Source organism: Hemitrygon akajei, chromosome 18 (genome assembly GCF_048418815.1).
Source record: "Hemitrygon akajei chromosome 18, sHemAka1.3, whole genome shotgun sequence".
Lineage (NCBI taxonomy): Eukaryota > Metazoa > Chordata > Chondrichthyes > Myliobatiformes > Dasyatidae > Hemitrygon > Hemitrygon akajei.
The window spans coordinates 45,001,960-45,025,296 of NC_133141.1; the positions used below are offsets into that span (position 1 = coordinate 45,001,960).

Below are 23,337 nucleotides of genomic sequence, written 5' to 3' on the forward strand. Positions count from 1 at the left end.
ACATTTATCTTGAACAAGAAATGGCTAGTTTGTGCCAGCACACAGCTATATGTAGACTAAATAACCGAACAGTGTTATTACTTTGGACACTATAAAAGCAATAAAATTAACTTTTGAACACAGTTTGCAATGATTTCATGACACATTAAGCTGTATCAAATGGAGAAAGACTAAAGCTTCAAATTTAATTCTACTTTACATAGATTTGGCTTCACATCCAAACCACAGCAGAAAGGAAAACTTCAGATCCAATCTAAAAGCCAATTCCTTGCTTGGTTAATCTACTGGAGTTCTTTGAGGATGTGGAATAGATAAAGAACAATAAGTGGTGTGTTGCCTTTTATTGCAGGAGAATGTTAGCAAGGGAGTAAAGGCATCTGAATAAAATTGTAACATCCTCTCGACTACAAAGTACAGTTTTAATATCCTTCCATAAAATAAAGGATTCATTTTCCATCGAGGGAGTGCAGTGAAGATTGGTTAAATTGCTTTCTGGGATGATGGGTTTGTTGTACACTATATACAAACATGGCGTAGACTAGGCCAATGTTCTCTAGAATTTAGAAGGAAGACAGACCAATGATTTCACTGAAACTTACAAAATTCTTGGCTCAAGAGGTGGAAACGTGGAGGGCTGTTACTTTGGCTGGAGAGTTAAATTCAGGGGGCACAGTTTCAGGATAAGAGATAAGCCATCTAAACACAAATGAGGAGAAGCTTCTTTATCAGAGGGTGGTGAACCCTCTATCCCAGAAGGTTGTGACGACACAATGACTGAGATTATCCCAAACAGAGATAAAGGTTCAAAGCATACATCCATATACAACTCTGAAATTTGTATTTCTCCAGATAGCCACAAAACAAAGAAAGAACAAGGAAGTCATTCAGAGAGAAACATCAACCATCCCCCCCCCCCCCCCCGGTACAAAAAAGAACTGCATCCCAATCATCCTCCCCCTCCCCGAATCAACAGATAGATTTCTGGATATTAAGGGAATCAAGAAATATGGGGTTAATCAGGAGAATAACAATAAGGGTGGAAGATCAATCATCATCTTAATGCGTAGTAGATCAGACCCGAAAGGCTTACTGTTGCACCTAATTCTTATGTTATTATTTTCCAAGTGCAATGCACACCATGGTCAGGTTTCCTTTCTTACTAAGTCACTGATCTAATAATTCTGGATTTGAATTGTAATCAGTGATTCCCACCTCAACCAGCATGCATTTGGATTATTACTGAAATAAGCTTGCAGGCAATCTCACAAAGCTGAATCCTGTTCTTTTTTTTAAATAAATGAATATAGAAGGTAACACTGCATTTTCATCCATGTTCTGCGTCTAATAAAACAAGCCATCTGGGAAGGTAAACTTACAGAAAAAGAGACAGACCAAAATTTGCAAATCCTGGCTTTTTCTATCACACTACAAGTACACAGAGTAGACATACTCTGCATTCTCACATGGACATGATGAATTTGCCAGTGCAAATCCAAGTTAAAAACTAGTGATTGCTTTGTGAGTTTTGCGAGTAAAATCAGCTGAGTCATAGAGGTAAAGAAGGTACTCAACAGGTCAGGTAGCATCTGTGGCGGTGGAAACAAAGTGATCGCGCTGGAGGGTTTGCTCTGTTTCTCGTTCCACAGGTGCTTCCTGACAGCTGATTATCTCCAAAATTCCCTATTTTTATTTCAAATTCCCAGTATTTGAAGCATTTAGTTTCTAAAGGCAAGGAAAACTCCAGGTTTAATTCCTCTGATACTACATTAGCTTCTCCAGAATGGCAGTACAACTATTAGAATTAATGTTTCTGAATCATAAAATTAGACCTAACCACCAGTCAGGAATCTCATTTCAGGCCTGTCCTACTACAGCAGAGACAGAGACAGATATTGTCTAATACTAAAACTAAAGAGGGGGGTGGGGGGGGAGAGGGAAAAAGAAAGACTGATAGAGAGACTGAAACAGAGAAAGATAGACAGACGAAAAGACAGAGACACAGAGACAGGCAGAAAAGAGACAAACAGGGAAGACACAGACAAAGAACACAAACAGATATTCAATCACTTAACATTGTGCAATTGAAAATCAATTTTCTTTTTCCTGAATGAAATGCGAAAATTGCCACTGCTGAGTGATCTGACAGAATACCATCGAGTGAATTACCGTGACATGTTGATGAGTTTCCACAACGGGCTGGGGGAGTTGTCCTTTGCCCAGTGCTCATTTTGGGAAATGGGCATCACACTTGCTCACTAACAGGACATCTTGTTCTTCACACTGCAGTACGCGATCAGGCTTCACTACCACACATCTTTTATTTACCTGTTCTCCCCATCCCCTGCAATACGACCCACTCCACACATTTCATTCTCCTGCATCTCAACTAAAGCACAGGCACTGTTTGTTCATCATCCCTTCCTTCCTACTGACCATAGCTCAGACCACAACTCTTCACCTACAGTCCTTACCGAAACATAGGCCTCCAGCATTCATCCCCTCCTCACTACCAAAGCACAGGCCACAATTACTCATATCCACATCTTCCCACCCCCAAAGTGCAGGACCCCGTTATTATCCCCAAACCTAACCAGAGCAGAGAGCCCAATCAATCATCCCCTTCTCTCCCACCATCATTGTTCACTCCCACCCCTACAATATAGTACACAAGCACCAATTATTGGGCCTCTCCCCACAACCATAGACAGCATACAGCTGTTCCCACTCCCTGATCCCACCCCAGATGTCTGTCTCCATTTTAACTCTGGGCAGCTGAGGATTGGAAGGACAAAGACAGGAAGGAGCCAATGCACAGGATCGGAAAAAGCTGCAGAGGGTTGAAAACTCAGCCACGTCCATCACATGAACCAGCCTCCCTCCTATCAACGACATCAATAGGTGATGTCTCAAGAGGTGGCATCCTTCATTAAGTACTCTCACCATCCAGTGCATGCCCTCTTCTAACTGCTACTACCAGGGAGGAGGTACAGGAGCCTGAAAATACACACTCTTCCTGTCTGCCACCAGATTTCAGAATGTTCCATGAACACGGCCTCATTTTAGGACTACTTTTTTTTTTAACATTTCTTATAGTGACCTATAATAATTTTTTACCTTTTGCCCTAAGCTGAAAAACAAATTTCACAACATGTGTCAACGATAGTAAACCTAATACTGATTCTGATTATTGCATTATACTCAGCCCAATTTGCATGCATGCACTAACTTTTCTAGGCCAAATTCTGTCAACTAAAAAGCAAAGTGTTTGAGCCAAAATAGCTTTAAATTAACTAAAAGCTTTCCCTTGCTGACTGTGATTGTGCAAGTCCATGGCAGTTCTCTATTAATGCTGGTGCTCTAAAACGCTGGGGGGAAAAAATCAATAGAAAATGTTGCTACAAGTGCATCTGTCAATAAAGAAATCCTTTACTTGCGAGAAGGTAAGCTGCGAGGGTAAAATAAATTCCATCTGGCAGACCTATTTAGTTTCTATAGACAATATACGTTACGCAACAAGTCATTTCTCTAGCAAGGGGCACTTGTAGATCTGTCAGCGCCACATCACCAGTAAAACAAACTAATGGCCATATATGGAAGCACTTCCTGCCCGTAATGACCTGTTGCAGCCAACTCTTACTGTTATAGATTACAAACAACCCATTCATAAAATCGAAAGAGCCGCCTGCTTTCACTTCATGGGTCAGCGCTGGGGGAGGGGCACCATCTCACATGGCAAACAAAAAGTACCTCCTGATGGAAGAAAACAACTGAACGGGAGACAGGTTGGATTAGAGATTCTTTGTGATATATTTACACTGCAGGCTGCAAATATGCAATACCTGTTGAAACTCTCAGTCTGCTCAGAATCCCTCGTATTTATAGGTGTCTCTTTACAGTTTAGGAGTGCAGCTCCTATTGTGTTTGCGTGCCGAGCTTCTTATCCCCAAACAATCCAGGCTCAATAAAATATAGGTTTTATGACATAGGAGTGACAATAGTGGAAACATAGGTGGAAGGAGTGCATGCTTCTTTCCTGCACTCGTTTATAGCATGCACAGGATGGAAAAATGCTGCAGAAAGTGCAATCTCAGTCAACTCCGCCACGGTCACTAGCATCCCCAGCAATGAGGAAATCTCCAAAAGGCGATGCCTCAAAAAGGCAAAGGACTCACATCACCCAGGACCAGCCCGCTTCTCATTACTACCTACCATCAGAGAGAGGAGGTACAGGAGCCTGAAGACACACACTCAACATTTCCAAACATTTCCTTCCCTTCCAATATCAGATTTCTGAATGGACAACGAACCAACCCATGAACACTACCGCGCTATTTTTTGCTCTCTTTTAGCACTACTTATTTAATTTATATAATTATTAAATATATTAAATATTTACATGTTTTAAAAATATTTTATATTTCTTATTGTAATTTAATAGTTTTTTAATGTATTGCTATCTACTGCTACCGCAAAACAACAGACTTCTTGACATATGTCAGTGATATTAAACTTCATTCTGAATTATCCTTTCGTTCAAATTTCCCAAATAGTCTTGATTTCTTTCTCCACCCAAGCCTGCACCACACCTGCCAAATCGCATGGTTGTGTGTATAGCACATACAGAAGGAACTTTGTAGTGTGGCTGCAAGGAAATGTTTGCTCTGTGGCGCCCAATCCTTTATTCGGCATTTGCTGAAGAGAGACTTCCAAATCAGCACATAATCAGTGATTAAATGTGAGAAGAAATGTACTCACGGCTTTCACAGTGATAATCCGGCACAAACTGCTCATCGCTGTCTGGCACCTGAGCTGGAGGAATATGGAGGGAGGAAAATTTTTAGAATTTTGAATGCACGACGGCTGCTTTCCATTCTAAAGTACTATCTAGGTAGCAAGAAGTTACAAGATCTTCATTCAGTACAACTATTGTATTGTGCTGGGCTCTCGACGTTAAGTGTCAGTACTGGATAGGTCATTATGATGGGGTATTTGGGAATGATGATGATCCACATTAAGCCAGATCTTGCCCTTTGATCAGTATTTGCACGTGCACCTTTTAACAAGGGCCTCCAGTGATAATGAGAGAATTGACTCCCACAGCCTTTAACTCATAATGTTCACAGAACCTTGATGATATAGAGGAGGGATTGCCCTGGAGGTTCTTTGCCTTTTTTTATTTTAAGTCATTTATTCACAGGATGCAGATCTGCTTCTATTGTCCACCCCTGATTGCTCCCAAACTGGGGAGAAAGTTTAAAAAAAACCAAGCACGTTAATGGGTCTGGAGCCACGTATTGGCCAGCGTGGCCAATGTCATTCCCAGAGGTTATTGGTGAACCAGCTTTCTGTAGTTTCACAGTCACCATTGGTACTGCTTTATTATTTCACATATCCCAAGGTAGAGTGAAAAGCTAGTCCTGCACACAGATCAAATCATTACGCAGTGCACCGAGCTAGAATGAGTTAACACAATAATAATGCAGAATAAGCTGTAAAATCTACCGAAACATTGCAGCTCTAGTAAACGATAAAGTGAAAGATCTTAACAAGGTAGACTGCGAGGCCAAGAGTTTATCTTATTATACCTCTTATAATAGCTTAAAAAATAATCTACATTAAATTACTTGAATTTAAGTACTCCAGCTGCTATGATAGGAATGCAATGCTTCTCATTTGGTGGAGACCTCTGGAATATTGTCCAGATTCTTAACACATGGTGCTCCCTAAACTCAGGTCTATAAGGACCAGCAAGATAAAAGTTAGTGCATTCATTCACTAAGTACTGTAACTGAAAAATAGATCCCTTAAGCTGTTTAAAAGAATCCATTTTACCTTTCCAACTAGACTGAGCATCAATAAAACCAAAATTTTATTACTTTCACAATACAAGCTACGTCTGTGATTGATCTTTTCAAACAAAATGAATGGGTACAGGTCTCTGGGGTGTTTGTTGGGTTGCTGCCTGACAGTACAATAAGCCTTATACACTCAAACAAGGTAGTACTCAACTAACGGTTACAGAGAGACCATTCATCACCAGACCAATGTACATAGCAAGCAAGTTGGGAAGGATTTTGCACCATTCCTCATTACAGCTTAGTAGCTTAGTAGACATTGATAGTAGCAATTCAATATGGAATTGAATAGATACTCTCGTAACCAAATGGAGCTGAAACTATCCAGAATTCAAAACTTATTTCTCTGCTGTTGTAGTAAGCCAGTGGAATATTTAAAAGGAGAACTGCAATTATTTTTTTACTCCATCACACACTGTTACAAGACCATAGGAGTAGATTTAGGTCACTTGAACCATCGGGTCTGCTCCGCCATTCCACCGTGGCTGATTTATTATCCCTCTTAACCCCGTTCTCTTGCCTGCTCCCCGTAACCTTTGAATCCTTGACTGATCGAGAACCCATCAACTGCCGCTTTAAATGTATCTAATGACTTGGCTTCCACAGCCATCTGTGGCAATTAATTCCACAGATTCACTACCCTTTGGCTAAAGAAATTGCCCCTCATCTCTGTTCTAAAAGGATGTCCTTCCGTTCTGAGGCTTTGTCCTCTGATCCTAGACTTTCTCCACTATAAGAAACATCCTCTCCTCATCCACTTTAATCTATGCATTTCGACATTTGATGGGTTTCAATCAGATCACCCCCTCATTCTTCTAAACTCCAGTGATCACAGGCCCAGAGTCACACATTAACCCTTTCATTCTCAACATCATTCTCATCAACCTCCTCTGGACCTTCTCCAATGCCAGTACATCTTTATTTTAAGATAAGGGGCCCAAAACTGCTCACAATGCTCTGCTCTGTGTGGTCTGACAAATGCCTTATAAAGTCTCAGCATTACCTCCTTGCCTTTATATTCTAGTCCTCTCAAAATTCATGCAAACATCATATTTTCTTTCCTTAACACTGACTCAACCTGCAAGTTAACCCTTTGGGAATCCTGCACACTGGCTCAGTGATCACTGTTTGTAAATTTTTTTTGTGTGCCTTACTCTGCCAGAGCCTTGGCGACCACTTATTTTTTTCCAAGTTTTGGAAAAACTTATTTTGGAGGAAAGATTCCATGAGTGGTCCCCCACGTCCTTCTCACAGCGCAGTGGTTTTTTTACGAGGCCGAGTTGCAAGCTCGACACTCAACCCAATGGATACTCAATGGAAAGCGTGTCTGGGAGCGGCCCGACTGGATTCGAACTCGGGAACCTTCGCTCCAGAGTCTGGTGCTGATGTCATTGCGCCACCAGCCAGACACATACATACTGCAAAATTATTACTAGAAATGATAGCATAAGAAATTGTTTTCTAATATATAAAATATTTAACTTAGTGATTAGTGTTAATATTTGGTCAATTGTGGCATTTTCCAGCCACACGTAACCTAAGTAATGACAAACCAAACTTCTAACATTCTACGAAGACTCCAGATCCTTCTCATGCACTGCTCCAAGTCAATGTGCCATCCAGAGACACATTGAAAAAGCATGGTTGCACATGGCAAGGGTACTTAATACACCTTGCATTTTAATTAAACTTGCCATCAAACTTTGAAGTCTTAATATTCAATAATGGCAGTAAAAATAATGATGAAACATTACAAAACTCATAATCTTGGTGGGGCATGCAATAGAGAACATATCAGTCCACTGCCTGCAATATTCCACACATAGGAATGAGCTCTGTGCTTTCCCTAATTTATGAAATGCTGTGTTAGATGGAGCAGATTTAAACTCGTTGAGAAAACAAGGTGCTCAAATCATTGAATAATAAATAAAATATTTTGCCAATGACAATTACACAATTTTAAATAAGAGAAAATCTGCAGATGCTGGAAATCCAGCTCCAGAGTTCCTCCAGCATTGTGTGGGTGTTGCACACAATTTTAAGGTCAGCTGCAGTTATTTTCTCTTCAAGTAGTAATCTACTTCTACTGGCTGATCTTCAAGCTTTTTTATGTGGAATAATATAACTTGGCTCTAAGTAATACACTAATAATATTGATAAGCATTTAAAATCTCTATCACCACATGGGAAATACTTGAACAATTATAGATAGCCTTCTCACTTTTACTAAATATTTATCTATTAATCCATGGTTACAAAATCAAAATTACTCTATCATGAAATATAAAGCAATATGAAAATTGAAATAATGTGCACAACAAATGAGGAAAAACAGGAAACAATTTGACAAATAAATCATACCAGCCTGTGAAAATAAAAAAGTTGAAAAGAGACTCCGAAATGGGAGAAGAGAAATGAAGACTTTTTTAATTCTAAAATTCTGAATGAAAGACTGATAATGACAAGATGCAGAATAAATCTATCAGCAAAGACAGATCAAGGGTGAAATAGATTCCAAATATGTTCTCTGAACCCAAAAGATCCTTTATGCCTCTCCAGTATTTCCTGTTTTTAATGAAAATTAAAGTCATTACACAGAACACAATTAAATGAGATATTGAGAGGTATAACTCTAATCAGAAGTCAAACACTGAAAAAATACCACACGAAATGAATCAGGCTCTAACTCCAGATTAAACAGTACACTTTTACCCATCCAGAGCTGCAAACACTGGCTCTTGCTGCAATATATCTCCTCGCTGCCGTGCAGGCAGATCGTTAGAGCATCACCCATTCTCTGTCTAACAGAATGACCAGTTTGACCAGGGAGGGCAAACCTGAACCCCAATCTTCACCTGTCACACACAAGCACATTCTAGCCAGGAGTTTGAGGACAGATCAACTTTCTTCCTACCTGGGCAGTGAGGCCATCCGTCCTCAAAATTCACAGAACAGGACACTGTGGAGATCATTTGGATTTCTGGGCCCATTCTGACTGTTGGAAGCCCTACCCACTTAGTCCCAGTCTCCAGACCTTCCCTCATTGGTGTCTCTTTTTCATTGTAAATTACAATTCAGCACCAATTTGGACAATTTAATCCACGCCCACAATTTTTTTCTCTATCTTTTAAAAACGACTTTTCCTTTGGCTAGGAAAATCAATAGGCTTGGCAATACTACTGGAGAAACACTACACCTTATTTTCAATCAATAACAAAGGGCACACAAGCACGAATTAACAATTAATTCAAGACAACCCAAATCAGGATGTAGAATTCATTACAAATTTACAGTGAGAGTTGCTAATGAGGTGAGCTGTTGACCCTTAATTCTGATTAAAATTAAACTAAAATACATGAAGATGGACAACTTATTTTGAAAAGGATGTGAGTTACTTAAATCAGAAAGGTTAATTTCATGGGCTGCCTGAACACATATTTTACATAGCTCTTGATGATTATGTTGCTATTATCAGATTACAATCTAGACAAAGGATTAAGAAGAGAAGATACTTCTCCTTTAAGCACCCAACCTTTCAGGACTTTCCAAATAGCGTTGGGGCAAACCGAATCATCCCATCTTTTGCACAATCATACACTTAATACATAAATGGACTGTTCCAACGATTTCAGAAATTCTCTGCAATTTATTTGCAGAGAAATCAAATTATGGAGACAATGTGTTTAAACACTGTCTTGCGTGCTATCAGACGATGGACTCAATTTGAGTCGCTTTTTTTGCGCAAAAGAGTAGCCAGTCATTCTTTCATCTCCTATCCTGAAAAGAAGTCCTCTACAAAAGCTTTATTATCCGTAAACCAGTGCATGTGTTTTGAAATTTCTTGGTTATAAAAATTTGGCACCGTAAAAGTCAATATCAGAAGAGGATAAAAACTAAAATGTCGCGAGTTGCCAGGTTCACTTGGTTCAAGATTCTGGTCAGCTAAGAGAGTGGACCTAAAAAAACTCAGTTGCAACTATCAAAATATGCTGGCGGGTTGTAACGAGCACGGCGGCCGAAGAATCAAGCCCCGCCGATGTTTGAAGAGATTAAGAGGTGTCATTAACTGAACTATTAACCTTTGGCGATTAATGGACGGGGGAAGGGAACAAAAATGAATAGCGAAACAAAGAAAGAAATAATTACAACGAAAAGATCCCCACATCGCGAACTGAAGGATTATATACAAAAATATTTTTGAACTCACCTTCAGCAAGCCATGCTTCTTGAAGTTGACTTAAATCCTGGAAAAGATCTGAAAAGGAAATAAATTTCTAAATGTAAAAAAAAGTGGAGATTTGATTAAAAGTGAAGCTTTCGCAATTTAGATTTAATATTTTATTTAAGATATATGAAAAGCCTAATATTGTTACCTTCTGTGTCTGGTGTTAATTCTTTGGCGATGTACCTTCTCTTCCTGGCAATCACAGCCCGTTCCAATGTCCCAGGATCGTGCGCTTTCTACAGTGAGATTTTTCAAGGAGCATTTAGAATCACAATCAGAACCAAGTTTAATATCGCCGGCATATGTCGTGAATTTGTTGTTTATCAGCTGCAGTCAACTTTACCTGTCAGTCTGATTCAATCATGCCATTCATGGAGTCAAACTGTTGATATCACACCCCCCCCCCCACCTCCCCGCCGTCTATTTCTTTTGATTTTTGTTAATTTCACGTCCTTGGTTGTTATTTTAATAACATCATTGCAAACAAATTTTGTTTCATTAATAAACTCAATCACTAACACGCACGCATTCAGCGAGAGCATGCAACTCAAAGCAAACTTTCTTTTAACCTATTCGGATTTTTTTGGCGTTAGTGTTTTTCAAAGTTTGACAGAAACCCGAAATTTCGTGGAATGGCCATACTCACATTTGGAAACGTGTAAGGCACTTGCTGATCCAAATAACCGTCCATCCTGTGTTCCATTGTTAACCGTTTATGAGCATTTAGACGGGATTTAACAACAACAAGCTTCGATCAGCCTGTGGAGACCGGGTGGGGGTTGGGGAACTGGAGGGGAGAAAGATCATGAATGAACGAGCGAGGCATGCATAAATAATAAGCTTCATTCACAAAAAAAAGTCGAAGAGACAGCCCACGGGCAATGAACGGCTGCTCTCCCAGAGAAGCAGACTCTTAAAGCAAGGATGTGCCCATGTTAAGGCGGAGTTGTCCCACTAAAATACAACCTTTTTTCTTTCCGTTTCACTTGAAGATGAGATGAACACAGTCGCTGATTTTGGTTTAATTGGTGGAAGTGGTGAGTTTGCCGAAGATATTAATCTCGAGCTGAAAAATCTACCATTTTTGCCGTTGTTTGGAAGTATATTTAATAGAGGCTTTGTTAACATTAGTACCTAGTTAACATCCGTGAAGTGTATCAGAGTGAATTTACAGTGTTAAAACATGCTGCAGTTTGTCCAGAGGAAGCAGTCTTAATCCAAATCACGGAGAAGATCGCGGGTTCAAACCCCAGTCCAGACAATGCAGAATGTAATCCAAGCTGGCACATCCTGCAGTAAACGACCGCCAGGAACACTTGCATAGTGGTTCTGAGTCTGATTGTGCTGACTAGTCTACTGTGGCATTACAGAAATGTTCAATGTAATATTAATTATGTTATAATGTAATATGAGGCCATCTTCAACAGGTGATGTCTCAGAAAGGCAGCATCCATCACCCATGACATGCCCTCTTCTCATTGCTACAGTTAGAGAGGAGGTACAGGAGCCTGAAGGCACACATTCAACGTTTTAGGAATAGCTTCTTCCCGTCTGCCAGCAGATTTTTAAATACACAATGAACCCGTGAACACTACCTCGCTACTTTTTGCTCTCTTTATTAAATTATTAAACTATTGAATTATTGCAAAAACCCCTCTGACATTCTTTTAGAGAAATAAATGACTTCTTGCTCTTTCTTCCCCATACGTAACCAATAAATGTATGTTACAAAATAACAAGGATATATGTGCTTCAGAAGTGGTGACATATTTTAGGATTCCCCGTGGATGTGAAAGCTGCTATATAAATGTAAGTTAATTTACTTGTGTTAACACCTCTGGGTTGCACAGCACAATTTGAAATATTAACTCTTTACAAGACTGGCTGACAATCAGCAGCATTTTCTGTCTGTGTCCTGGAACCTAAAATAAGCCCCTGTTCTTCTCATTTTACTGGCATTTAAATTTGGGAATTTAACAAACTGTCTGTGATTTATTTCAGAGTCAGGAAGTGTTTTGTTTAGAAGGATAGTCCTTCATTTCAGAATATCTTCTGCAAAAGCCTGTGTATAGAAAAAGCTTAAACTCAGATTATTGTTAGTGGGTCAGGCAAATGATAAAAGACTCCAACAAAAGCACAATCAAAACAAAGGATTCAGGTAGTAATGGAATGAAGGCACAAACATACAAGTACCTTCAATAAGAATAAAACTAAATATATAGATGATTGGCTTTTTAATCTCTTTATTTAGCCCCCTGGGATAAGATTTTATGGCACTTTCTTTAAGTAATAAACTATTTTATACCATACATAAGGATTGACTAACAGTGTTTACTTCTGGTTGTTATTTTTGATATAGGGTCTTTCCTTGACTTAGTTACACAATACTTTGTGACACAATCTACACACATTACAACTGATCACAGATTTTGAAAGTTAGAAACATAGAAAACCTACAGCACAATACAGGCCCTTCAGCCCACAAAGCTGTGCCAAACAGTTCTTTCTTCTTGCAGCAATAAATTTATGTCTCAGAGTTAATTATATGATTTGTACTATAATGTCCATTTCCTGATGACAGACTTTGATTATTACTCGCTCATGCATCACCACATACAAGGCAGAAAGTTTCAGTATTTAGCCCACCAAACCGTTTCATGATGCATACAGCAACATTCACAATGAGTACATTATTAGATAGCAAACTATAAGATTATCAACATGTGGTATTAAAAGAATATTTAACATGCAGTATATTCTTCTCACAATATACAAAAACCACAGCAAACTGCCAGGTCAGCTGAAAGGGTCACTGGCAGCAGCCTACCAACACTGCAGGACTTGTATGTGTCCAGGACAAAGAAGTGGAAATGATTGTGGACACTACCCACTTTGCAAACTGCCTTTTCCAAAAGCTCCGTTCGGAAAGTGCTATCGGGCTATTAAAACAAATACTTCACACAGTATTGAAGGTTTCTTCTCCAAGGCAGTTAATCTGAACAAACATTTTAGTCAGCCCCACCCCACCCACCTCTATCTATTATCCCTATCACTGCACTGTAAACACTTTAAACCACTTTGTATAATGCTGTTTACATTGTAAATACATGTGGGTATTTATGTACATTTTATTCCATATCAGTACTTTAACCTCTAACTTTATAGTTTATATAATTCTTTATTCTTTATGATTGTTGAATGTTGTTTATTGTTGTATGTCGCACCAACACACCACAGCACATTCGTAATACATGCAAATGTATAAGGTGAATAAAGTTGATCCCTGAACCTTGATATTATATGTATTTAATCCAAATAAAAGTATTAATAAATAGGAGTAATGCAATCCACTTATCTATGTGACTAAATAGCAGATATGGGTGAGTGCGTCAACAGCAGTAAGAGGTGGTTTTAGAATAAAATTATTAATATCTAAGGACTTAATTAATTTGAAAGATATTTTTATCAATGTGAAATAACTTTAGTTGACCATGTGAACTATTTTGCAGCCTTTATGAAAGATGAAATACATTAGTGCCTCCAGATGCCCTTACTTTGATGAAGTGCTCTTGATGGCACATTTTAGCATACAGTAAGTAACTCTGCTCACTGAACGTAGAGAATATTAGAGTTTCTGTTCAAATGCCTCACAGTCGGCATCATTGAGATGTCACACAAAAATGCCAACAAATGCCATTAATTATTATGTGCGAGTTGTGCAACTATTATTGATCTTCAAATCTTTGACTAGCTGATACACACTTGCTTTGTGACTTGCTTCTGTAAAATAAACAGGGTGATCTATTATGAGAAACAGATTAGAAATAAGACATATTAAAAATGCTGTAGCTGACTACCTTAGTCAAAATGTTGAGAATTAAGTTTGAAACAGTTCCAAAATCATTAATCAAAGATACAAGATGTCTGATTATGAAATACCCATTTAAATTTCAGTCATCCAGACAACTTTGAAATTGCAAGAAGTTCAGAGAAAAAGAAGAAAGAAAGAAATAATGGGATATATAGTCTGAGTTACACTACAGATGTTCATTGACAGTGGCTGTGTGTTCAACTGCCACATTTAAGAGAAATTTAGACAAGTACATGGATGGGAAGGGTATGGAGGGCAATGGTCTGGGTGCAGGTCAATGGGATTAGACAGAATAGCAGTTTGACTCAGACTGTTTAAGCCAAAGGGCCTGATTCTATGTTGTAGTGCTTTACGGCTTTAAAACATGCCATTTTCTGTAATTCATTCAGATTAAACAAGTTAATCCTTTCATTATATGCACATTTTACATGCAAAAAACATGGGCAAATTTTTATAGGATTATATTGGAAAGATGTCATTCTCATTGACATATTGGAATGGGAGGTGGAATTGAAATGGGTGCCCTTCCTTCCCCTTTTTATTTCTTCCATGGCCTTCTGTCTCTTCCACCAATCAACTTCCTAACTCTTTGCTTCATGCCTCCCCCTCCAAGTTTCACCTATCGCCTGGTGTTTCTCTCTCCCCTCCCCCGCCCTTCAAATCTACTCCTCAGCCTTTTTTTCTCCAGTCCTTCCAAAGGGTTTTGGCCCAAAATGTTGACTGTGCCTTTTTCCCCCATACGTGCTGCCTGGCCTGCTGAGTTCCTCCAGAATTTTGTGTATGCTGCTCAGAAAACTTAAAATATTCTCCACAAAAATCCCTTCACCATTTTCAACTCCTGTGTAACAGTGACCAACAAAGTAATTGGGCTTTTAAACCAGATAGCTAAATCAATGTAGCATTTCACATCAAATTATATTCAAAATGCCTCCAGTATTCAAGGGGAATACTCAGGGCCAAAGGGCAGTTCAGGTAGGAACCATGAATCTGTTCCCTTGCCACAAGGGAATGAAGTATGAGGAAAGTCTATCAGATTGAGATGTTTTTACCTTGAGAAGTAAGAAAGACATAAGATAAAAATAGATCAGTAAAAAATATATATATAGGAGGGTAAGGAAACATTAAAGTTTAAGCTAATATAATGGAGAAAATAAGGATCTTCTTTACAAAATTGGCTTGAGAAGTGAGGCTTTAGGCAAGTAAGGGAGGTGAAAACTGAAATTTGGATGCTCTTATGAATATATACAGTCTTTCTGGAAATATAAATCATGTTTGGTTAAGTGGCTTTCCTTCTTCACATTTCTTGTGATTTTGTTATGCAGAAATGGAATGTGCAATGGCACTGCTAAACATGCAAGTAATCAAAAATTCCTTTGTCAATACAGTGTTATTCTGGGAGTTTAAAACTAGTTTTAAAAATCCCTTGTGGAATGATTGTTCTCCCAAAGGAAATCTATTACCATTGATTCCAGTCTGGTCAAATGGTAGTGGTGCCACAGTGCAGGAATGGCTTTGGTCTGGTGCCAGGATTTGTGTTTGATAATCTCGCCAGGAAACAGGAATCACCAGAATAGTGATGTGACCTTTTTCCTCATTGCAATAGGTCCTTGGAAATTATGTAACTGCATTCTGAGGTCTGATTTCTGTAATTATAATCTATCTGCTGGAGTAAACCCTAACAAAGAGAGACTGGTTACAACCAGTTATTTGAATATAAACAAAGCAAGACTCTCAACTGCCCCAGGGATTGTCATGTGCAGAGAAAAATGTGACATAAAATTTCCTCTGGCCAGGTCCATCTAATTCTTTCATGGGAGGTGAAACTTGACAATGGAGACCACATAAAAAGCAGTCAAGTAAATGTCAATTCCATGACACATTGCTCAAACAAATATACTGTTTAAATACCCTGAAACTTCCATTGTTTGTGCTCTGATTATCTATTTTCCCAAAAATGTTTCCAGTTATTTGTATGACAGAGCCTTCCTGAAAATTTTACCTGCTTGCATAACTGACCAACACTCACACCCCACTGCCTGAGAACAACCAGTTTCAATCTCTGAAAGACTGAATTCAGTTATGTAAACACAAGAGATGCTGGAAATCCTGAGTTATGTACACAAAGTGCTGGAGGAACTCAGCAGGTCAGGCAGCATCTATGGAAATAAATAAACAGTCAATGCAGTTTATGTAATTTGTATTGTATCTATCTTCAGTATGGTCAAAATCACAGACTTCTGTGATTCATCAGCTTCCATTACTACAGGGAGGAGTCTCATTTATTATGGTAAATACATTTATAGCTACCCTAATGTAATTGATGTCCCAGGATACTGCTCAATCCTATAACTTAGTATTACATTTTTATTTTTAATGACTTCTCTTGCTCATTTTAAATGTTATAATGCGAGTATATAAATAAAAAAATGTTCAAGAGATTTACTTTCAATAAAGATGAATGATAATCTTCGATGGTTTCAGGTGAAGTAAAGCCCTGAACTACTTGATCTCATTTTCATCATTGACTCTCTACATTATAGAGCCACTTCTGATAATCATCACTCTTCCAAGCAACTCATTCAAACTATTTATACCTTCAATATAAAGAATATTTCTTGGCTGGTTTTCTTAAAGCTGCCGGCCACGGCTTCATATTTATGACCTTCTGCCTTCCTGCCATGTTACATGTAAAAATATTAACACAAGAGATTCTACAAATGCTGGAAATCCAGAGTAACACACACAAAATCCTGGAGGAACTCAGCAGGTCAGGCAGCATCTACGGAAAGAGATAAAGAGTTGAAGTCTCGGGCCTAATATGGATAAATGTGAGGTTATCCACTTTGGTGGCAAGAACAGGAAGGCAGATTACTATCTAAATGGAGTCAAGTTAGGAAAAAGGGAAGTACAACGAGATCTAGGTCTTCTTGTACATCAGTCAATGAAAGCAAGCATGCAGGTACAGCAGGCAGTGAAGAAAGCTAATGGCATGCTGGCTTTTATAACAAGAGGAATTGAGTATAGGAGTAAAGAGGTCCTTCTGCAGCTGTACAGGGCCCTGGTGAGACCACACCTGGAGTATTGTGTGCAGTTTTGGTCTCCAAATTTGAGGAAGGACATTCTTGCTATTGAGGGAGTGCAGCTTAGGTTCACAAGGTTAATTCCCGGAATGGTGGGACTGTCATATGTTGAAAGATCGGAGCGACTGGGCTTGTATACGCTGGAATTTAGAAGGATGAGAGGGGATCTGATTGAAACATATAAGATTATTAAGGGATTGGACACACTGGAGGCAGGAAGCATGTTCCCGCTGATGGGTGAGTCCAGAACTAGAGGCCACAGTTTAAGAATAAGGGGTAGGCCATTTAGAACAGAGATGCGGAAAAACTTTTTCACCCAGAGAGTGGTGGATATGTGGAATGCTCTGCCCCAGAAGGCAGTGGAGGCCAAGTCTCTGGATGCATTCAAGAGAGAGTTAGATAGAGCTCTTATAGATAGTGGGGTCAAGGGATATGGGGAGAGGGCAGGAACGGGGTACTGATTGTGTATGATCAGCCATGATCACAGTGAATGGCGGTGCTGGCTAGAAGGGCCAAATGGCCTACTCCTGCACCTACTGTCTATTGTCTATTGCCTAGAGGCCTGATAAAAGTTGACCTCTCAACCAGAAATGTTGACTCTTTTTATTCATTTTCACAGGTGCTGCCAGAACTGCTGAGTTCCTCCAGCATTTTGTGTCTGTTACTATATAAAAATATTACTTGGAATGTAGATTGTATTGTCTAGAGACATCTCTCTTCTTTTAACAAATATTTTAAAGTACATTTGTCTAAAATATGACTGCTAAGTGTGATAATGGCTATTTTGGATCATTGTGCCTTCCTCTGGAAGCTTGCCTAGGACTTCCTGCCATGGGTCTCACTTGTGTATCTGATGCAATTTAAATGAATCATGGCATTTCCTGTATAATGTTTCTTTGGACCAGTACAAGGGCAACTCGCCATTGTTCATCCAAGAGCTACCTTTCATGGTCATTCCCAAGACAATGATGTTTTCCAAATGATCTCTGGTCTGGAGCTGTCTCTATAGGGTAAATACCATATTTACCTTTTTTTTTGCCTCCATTCCCATTGTTGATTGCACATGATTGGTTGATTAAAGCATGCAGACATGGTCAAGAGGTTCAGTTGTTGTTCAGAACAAACATCAAAATGGAGAAGAAATATGATTTAAGTGACTTTGACTGTGGAATGATTGTTGGTTTCAGGCAGGGTGGTTTGACTATCTTGGAAATTGCTGATCTCCTGGGATTTCCACACACAAGTCTCTAGAGTTTACAGAAAATGGTGCAAAACAAAAAAAAATACAGTGAGTGGCAGTTCTGTGGGCAGAACCATCCTGTTAATGAGTGAGGTTAGAGGAGAATGGCCAGACTGGTTCAATTTGACAGGAAAGTGACAGTAACTCAAATAACCACGTGTTACAACAGTGGTGTGTAGAAGAGCATCTCTGAATGCACAACACATTGAACCTTGAAGTGAATGGTCTACAGCAGCAGAAGCCCATGAACATACACTCAGTGGCCACTTTATTAGGTACAGCAGGCACCTAATAAAGTACCACTGAGTATAATTACAAGCCTTTGCTTTTACATCATCCTTGTTTATCTCTTGCACGAAAACCAAACATTTGCCAAACTGTTGCGTAGAATTCAATTTTAACAAAAATAAAATCGGTCTGGTTAGTCAGTGTAGGTTATCTTTCTCCAACAAATTACAAATGAAAAACACTTCTGCCATCATCTGGCAAACACAATGAGTCAGCTATCTGGCACAGTGAGTAACTGAACCCCAAAGGCCAGGATAGGTTCCATTTCAGTCTCAGGTCTATGCTGCAATGCAACAAGAGGGATTTTACTATTGGCTTTTTGGTCACCCAGCTAGGGAGATATAATACACCAAGGCTGCCACTACACAATACACATCTGTTCATAATATTGAGAGAGAACAGGGTCAGGCATGGATTTGGTTTTTGTGAATGAATAGTTTTCACTTGAGTGAGACAATAAAATCACAGGGAGACACAACATGGAAATGACTCTTTGGCCTACTGAGTCCATGTCAACCATCAAGCGCCCATTTACACTAATCCTACATTAATAACATTTTGTTTTATTCCTTCAACAACCTCAGTTTTGACCACTCACCACACACTGGGGACATTTTACAGAGGGGAATTAACCTACAAATCTATATATCTTTGGGATAATGGGAGGAAATCCATGTAGTCACAGGGAAAACATGCAAACGCCACATTTTCTGAAGTCATAATGCAAGCATTCCATTGCATACTGGTGTGTGGGAAGGACTGTTATGATAACAGATTAAAATAATGAAAGATTGTATATAGACAAGGCAGCTGGTATGGGTATTAGTCTGTGTTTACATCAGGCGTCAGTTGAAGGTGCTTGGTTGTTCGTTGAGAAAAAAACAGTACTGATATCTCCAATAAATAGCTCAGAACTTCTTCAAGGCTCATTATGACACTATGCTTCCAAGACTTATTTCAAATGAAAAAGATTAAATACAAAAAAAGTCTTTACAACACAGAATGTACAATAGCTTTTATTATAGCTGACACATTTTCATCCTCTGAAGTTAGCAGCAAAGCGTCAACAACGTTTCTTGCAAAATGGTAATGTTAATGTATTTTTGGTGGTTTACCCATTCATAGCCACAAGTGTAGCTAGAAATTCTAGCATGGGTTAATACAGCACAGGAATTACACCCACTGGCATTGGGTGCTCCTGGGCAGGTATTGAGCATTTGTTCAAAAGACATGCACTGCCCGCCACTGAGCAATCCCCTGGGGCACCTCAATGAAGGCAAGGCTCTCCTGCTGGGTGACTTACCTCCAAGAGTCCAATCTCAGATTCCAATCAGACCTATCATTTCTGACTCTCCTCCCTACTCCTTCTCTTCAAACCCAAACTTAGCCCAGTCCCACAAAAAATACATCAGTCAAATTTCCTGAATTCTGCAAACCAACCTTGAAATGAACAATGTCATAAATAAAATAAAACCCCACTATTTGAGTACATTTTCAATCATGTAGCACTGAAATAAACAGCACAATGTAACTTGATTCTCTGACTACCATATTTGAACATAGCATATTCAGAAACCAGGTTCACAAATGCATTTCCTATCTCATCTTTACACTTAAAGAAATATTTTCTCTTTTAATTTACACACACCATGGCTCAGTCACAGGTAATAAAGATTATAGACATAATGAAACTATAAACAACCTGGTTGCCGGTGCAGTTGTGTGATTCATCCCATGAAATCTAGATCTGAAGACGTCAAACACTCTACCCTCATTCCCAATTATTGTAGATAAAGGGCTTTCATGCATTATGTTCTTGTGTTAATATTTTCAAAATATCTGAAACGGTCAGCAACTTATGAAAATGTGGGCAGTGTTGATCATTTTAAACACAGCTTCCTCCCTTCTTTAAATAGTCAGACTTATTCTATATATGTTAGATAGGTTGCTGGGATTTTTTGTTTAAATGAGCACTGGTTAAAGATCTAAAACTACTGATCACTAATTCAGATTTTATGAATATCCATCTTTCCACAAAAAACATCAGAGACATTGGCAAAAATAAATATTTTGTCAGCACTAAGGAAAACAGAGCATATGATTTCTCACATTAGAACATGGGTAATAGTCAGCGGGCAAATGGGGCACTGAATTACAAGAATGAAAAGGCCGAAAGGTTGTACTACTTTCTGGTTAATAAAATTTAGTTAATACAATATCAACAATGTTTGGAGCAGTGAAGATCCTTTGTAATCTCTTTACCATTTTATTCAAATACTTACACTGACAAAGTATTTAAAATATCTTTAAATATCATAAAATGATTTCCATAACTTAATTCAAATGAAACAATCAAAAGAAACTTTTTGGATGACTATTAGCAAGATTTTCAAATTATTCCCCTCAAAAAAATAAAAATACTTATTACAGTACTAGACAACACATTTATATCAGCTCTTTCCCGGTCTTTAATATTCCTCATACTAATCTGAAAATAATTTACACTTAATAAATTTATAGATGAAGCCTAAAAATATTTAACGTCCAAGAAAAGAATTTTAAAGAGAAGGCAGTTTGAAATTTTTGGCTTCTCACTGATAAAAACATGGAAAAAAAACGGAAGGCCTATTGAGAAATGATAAGGGTACTTTTTCACAAAATTGCATGCCAGCAATAAATGCCAACTTGACAGAAATTGTATTTGTCACTGAGAGAAAGTGGGAGAGAAATCTCATTAGAATGCAAAGGTGTTTGCCATTGAACGAAAGAAAACCCAGCATCAAGGAAATGTTCAAAAGGCAATCCCAGAATGTCTATTATTACAGAGTTAGAGTTAGAGACCAAAAGTTGACAAGATATTTTAAGAACAAAAAATTCCAATTTAGCTAAACATTGATAAAAATATAAAAACTAAATCAAAATTTTAAAATAAATGTAGAAATCAGTCTTTATCCATTGTCAAATAAGATGAGATATGTTGATATCTGAGTGAAATCAGCAAAGAGCATATGAAATCTTTCATTCTGCAATGCCAATGAACTCTTGCACCCTTTCCACCCATGGTGTACAGAACAAAACCCTCCCCATTGTAGATTTCACAAAGTTTCCACTCAGATGTACAGTACTGTCCTCCTTACTTTATGCAATCAGTACAGTCTCACGTGGGTGTGATTTCTCCAAGGTTGCACAAGTAGAACATATATTGTTTCCTATAGACTTTAAAAGAGGTCTGGTATGTGGTGAAGATTTACGTTCCCTAACCTTACTCAAAACCTAGCAGCGTGCTCAGAACTCTGCTTTGATTTAACACACCAACGAAGGAGCTACGAGTGAAAAAAAGACAAGTTAAGAACGTTAACATGGACTGACAAAATGTGTGCACAAGGACATTGTATCACATTAGAAATTTCCATTAGCCTTTAAAAAACATTTCCTAATGTAGTCCCAATTTAGAAAGGAGAAGTAAAGACATTTGTCCGTGCAGACCACTTTCAACTCCAAACAGGAAGGAAGTTTGGGGATTTTAAAAAATTCAACGGCTTTGCAGATTGGAGAGATTGGAGGGATTGGAGGGATTCCATCTCATTTCATGTCACTTGACAACATGTTTATTTATTTGCAGAGCGTGAAATTTTCATTTTTCAAAAAAAAATTGGTTTCCGTTTGGAGTTTTGCTTATATTCATACTGAGAATTATATAAATTGTCAGCAGTTCAAATTATTAATAATCCTGTAGATTTAAAGTAATCACAATGGGTAAATTCATTATTGGGAGAGACCTTGAGTTACGAAGATTAAAAAGGAACCAAAATGTAATTACTCCTTACAGTGAGTGGGTTGATCTCAGTGAATGAAGGCGTTAAACTGACCTCAACACTCATGAACTAGTAAGGACAGAAATACAGCCGAAGCTTTTCCTCTCGTTGCTAGTGAGTGCTCCCCGTTGCTGAGGGTATTAAGCTGTCTGCACAACCGGTTGGGTCAACAGGTACTCATTGTTTAAGAGCGTAGAGAAAGGTTCATTGGTGAGCGCTGCCAGAGAACTGCTGTCCCGACTGAGCACAGCAGCAGCCTCAGAAAGACAGTGAAAGTATCTTATTTAAGTGCGTTAACTTGCATTTAGCGAACATATTTACCATAGGAAACATTCACTTAATCGACATTATTGAGGTAGATTACAATCAACCAAACTATGCACTGTTGTTGTGTATGCCCAACTTCGCCATATTTAAATGTTTTAACATCCGTGCACGTTCTTCTCCTTTCTCTAGTCTAGTAACACAGTAAGGACTGTAATGGACTTTGCGTTGCAAGATTGGTGAGAGCGCGGTGGCATTTGGCACAGAGCACTGTCGGCAATTAGCATTCTATAGAGAGAGCAATTTCTGTTTAGAAACGAGACAACCAGCTAGCATCATAGGGTGGACCATTTATTGGCAGGGAAGGGATTAGCAGAAAGATTGCACTGTTAAAGAAAAACTAGAAAAGCATAATCGTTAAAGTCAGAGTAAAAAAATCAGCGGGGTTATCACTGTTCCTTGCTGTTCACCACAACCTGCTGCACGAAAGATGCATTGATTTTGGTGGGTGCTGATGTACAGAACTGCCAAATTGTATGTGAAGCTCAGAGTGAAGAGCCCTGACCAGAGTTTTCCTGGCCTCAGCTAAGATAGATAGAAAGAAAGAAAGAAAGAAAGATAAAAAGGTATGGACGCAAGAGAGACGGCAGATGCTGGAAATCTTGAGCAACACACGCAAAATGCTGGAGGAACTCAGCA

The 23,337-nt window shown here is 38.7% G+C and overlaps 1 protein-coding gene across 1 annotated transcript in view; it reads right to left on the reverse strand.

Annotated features, from left to right (window-relative positions):
• The window catches only part of etv4 (ETS variant transcription factor 4), a 113,799-nt gene that overhangs the window by 88,628 nt on the left and 1,834 nt on the right, over positions 1–23,337 (reverse strand). The window contains exons 2-5 of the mRNA XM_073071584.1: positions 10,727–10,867; positions 10,229–10,316; positions 10,063–10,110; positions 4,756–4,809 (exon numbers count right to left, since the gene is read on the reverse strand). Coding sequence (XP_072927685.1) covers positions 4,756–4,809; positions 10,063–10,110; positions 10,229–10,316; positions 10,727–10,783 — 247 coding nt within the window. The 5' untranslated portion in view covers positions 10,784–10,867. The remainder of the gene's footprint in view (positions 1–4,755; positions 4,810–10,062; positions 10,111–10,228; positions 10,317–10,726; positions 10,868–23,337) is intronic.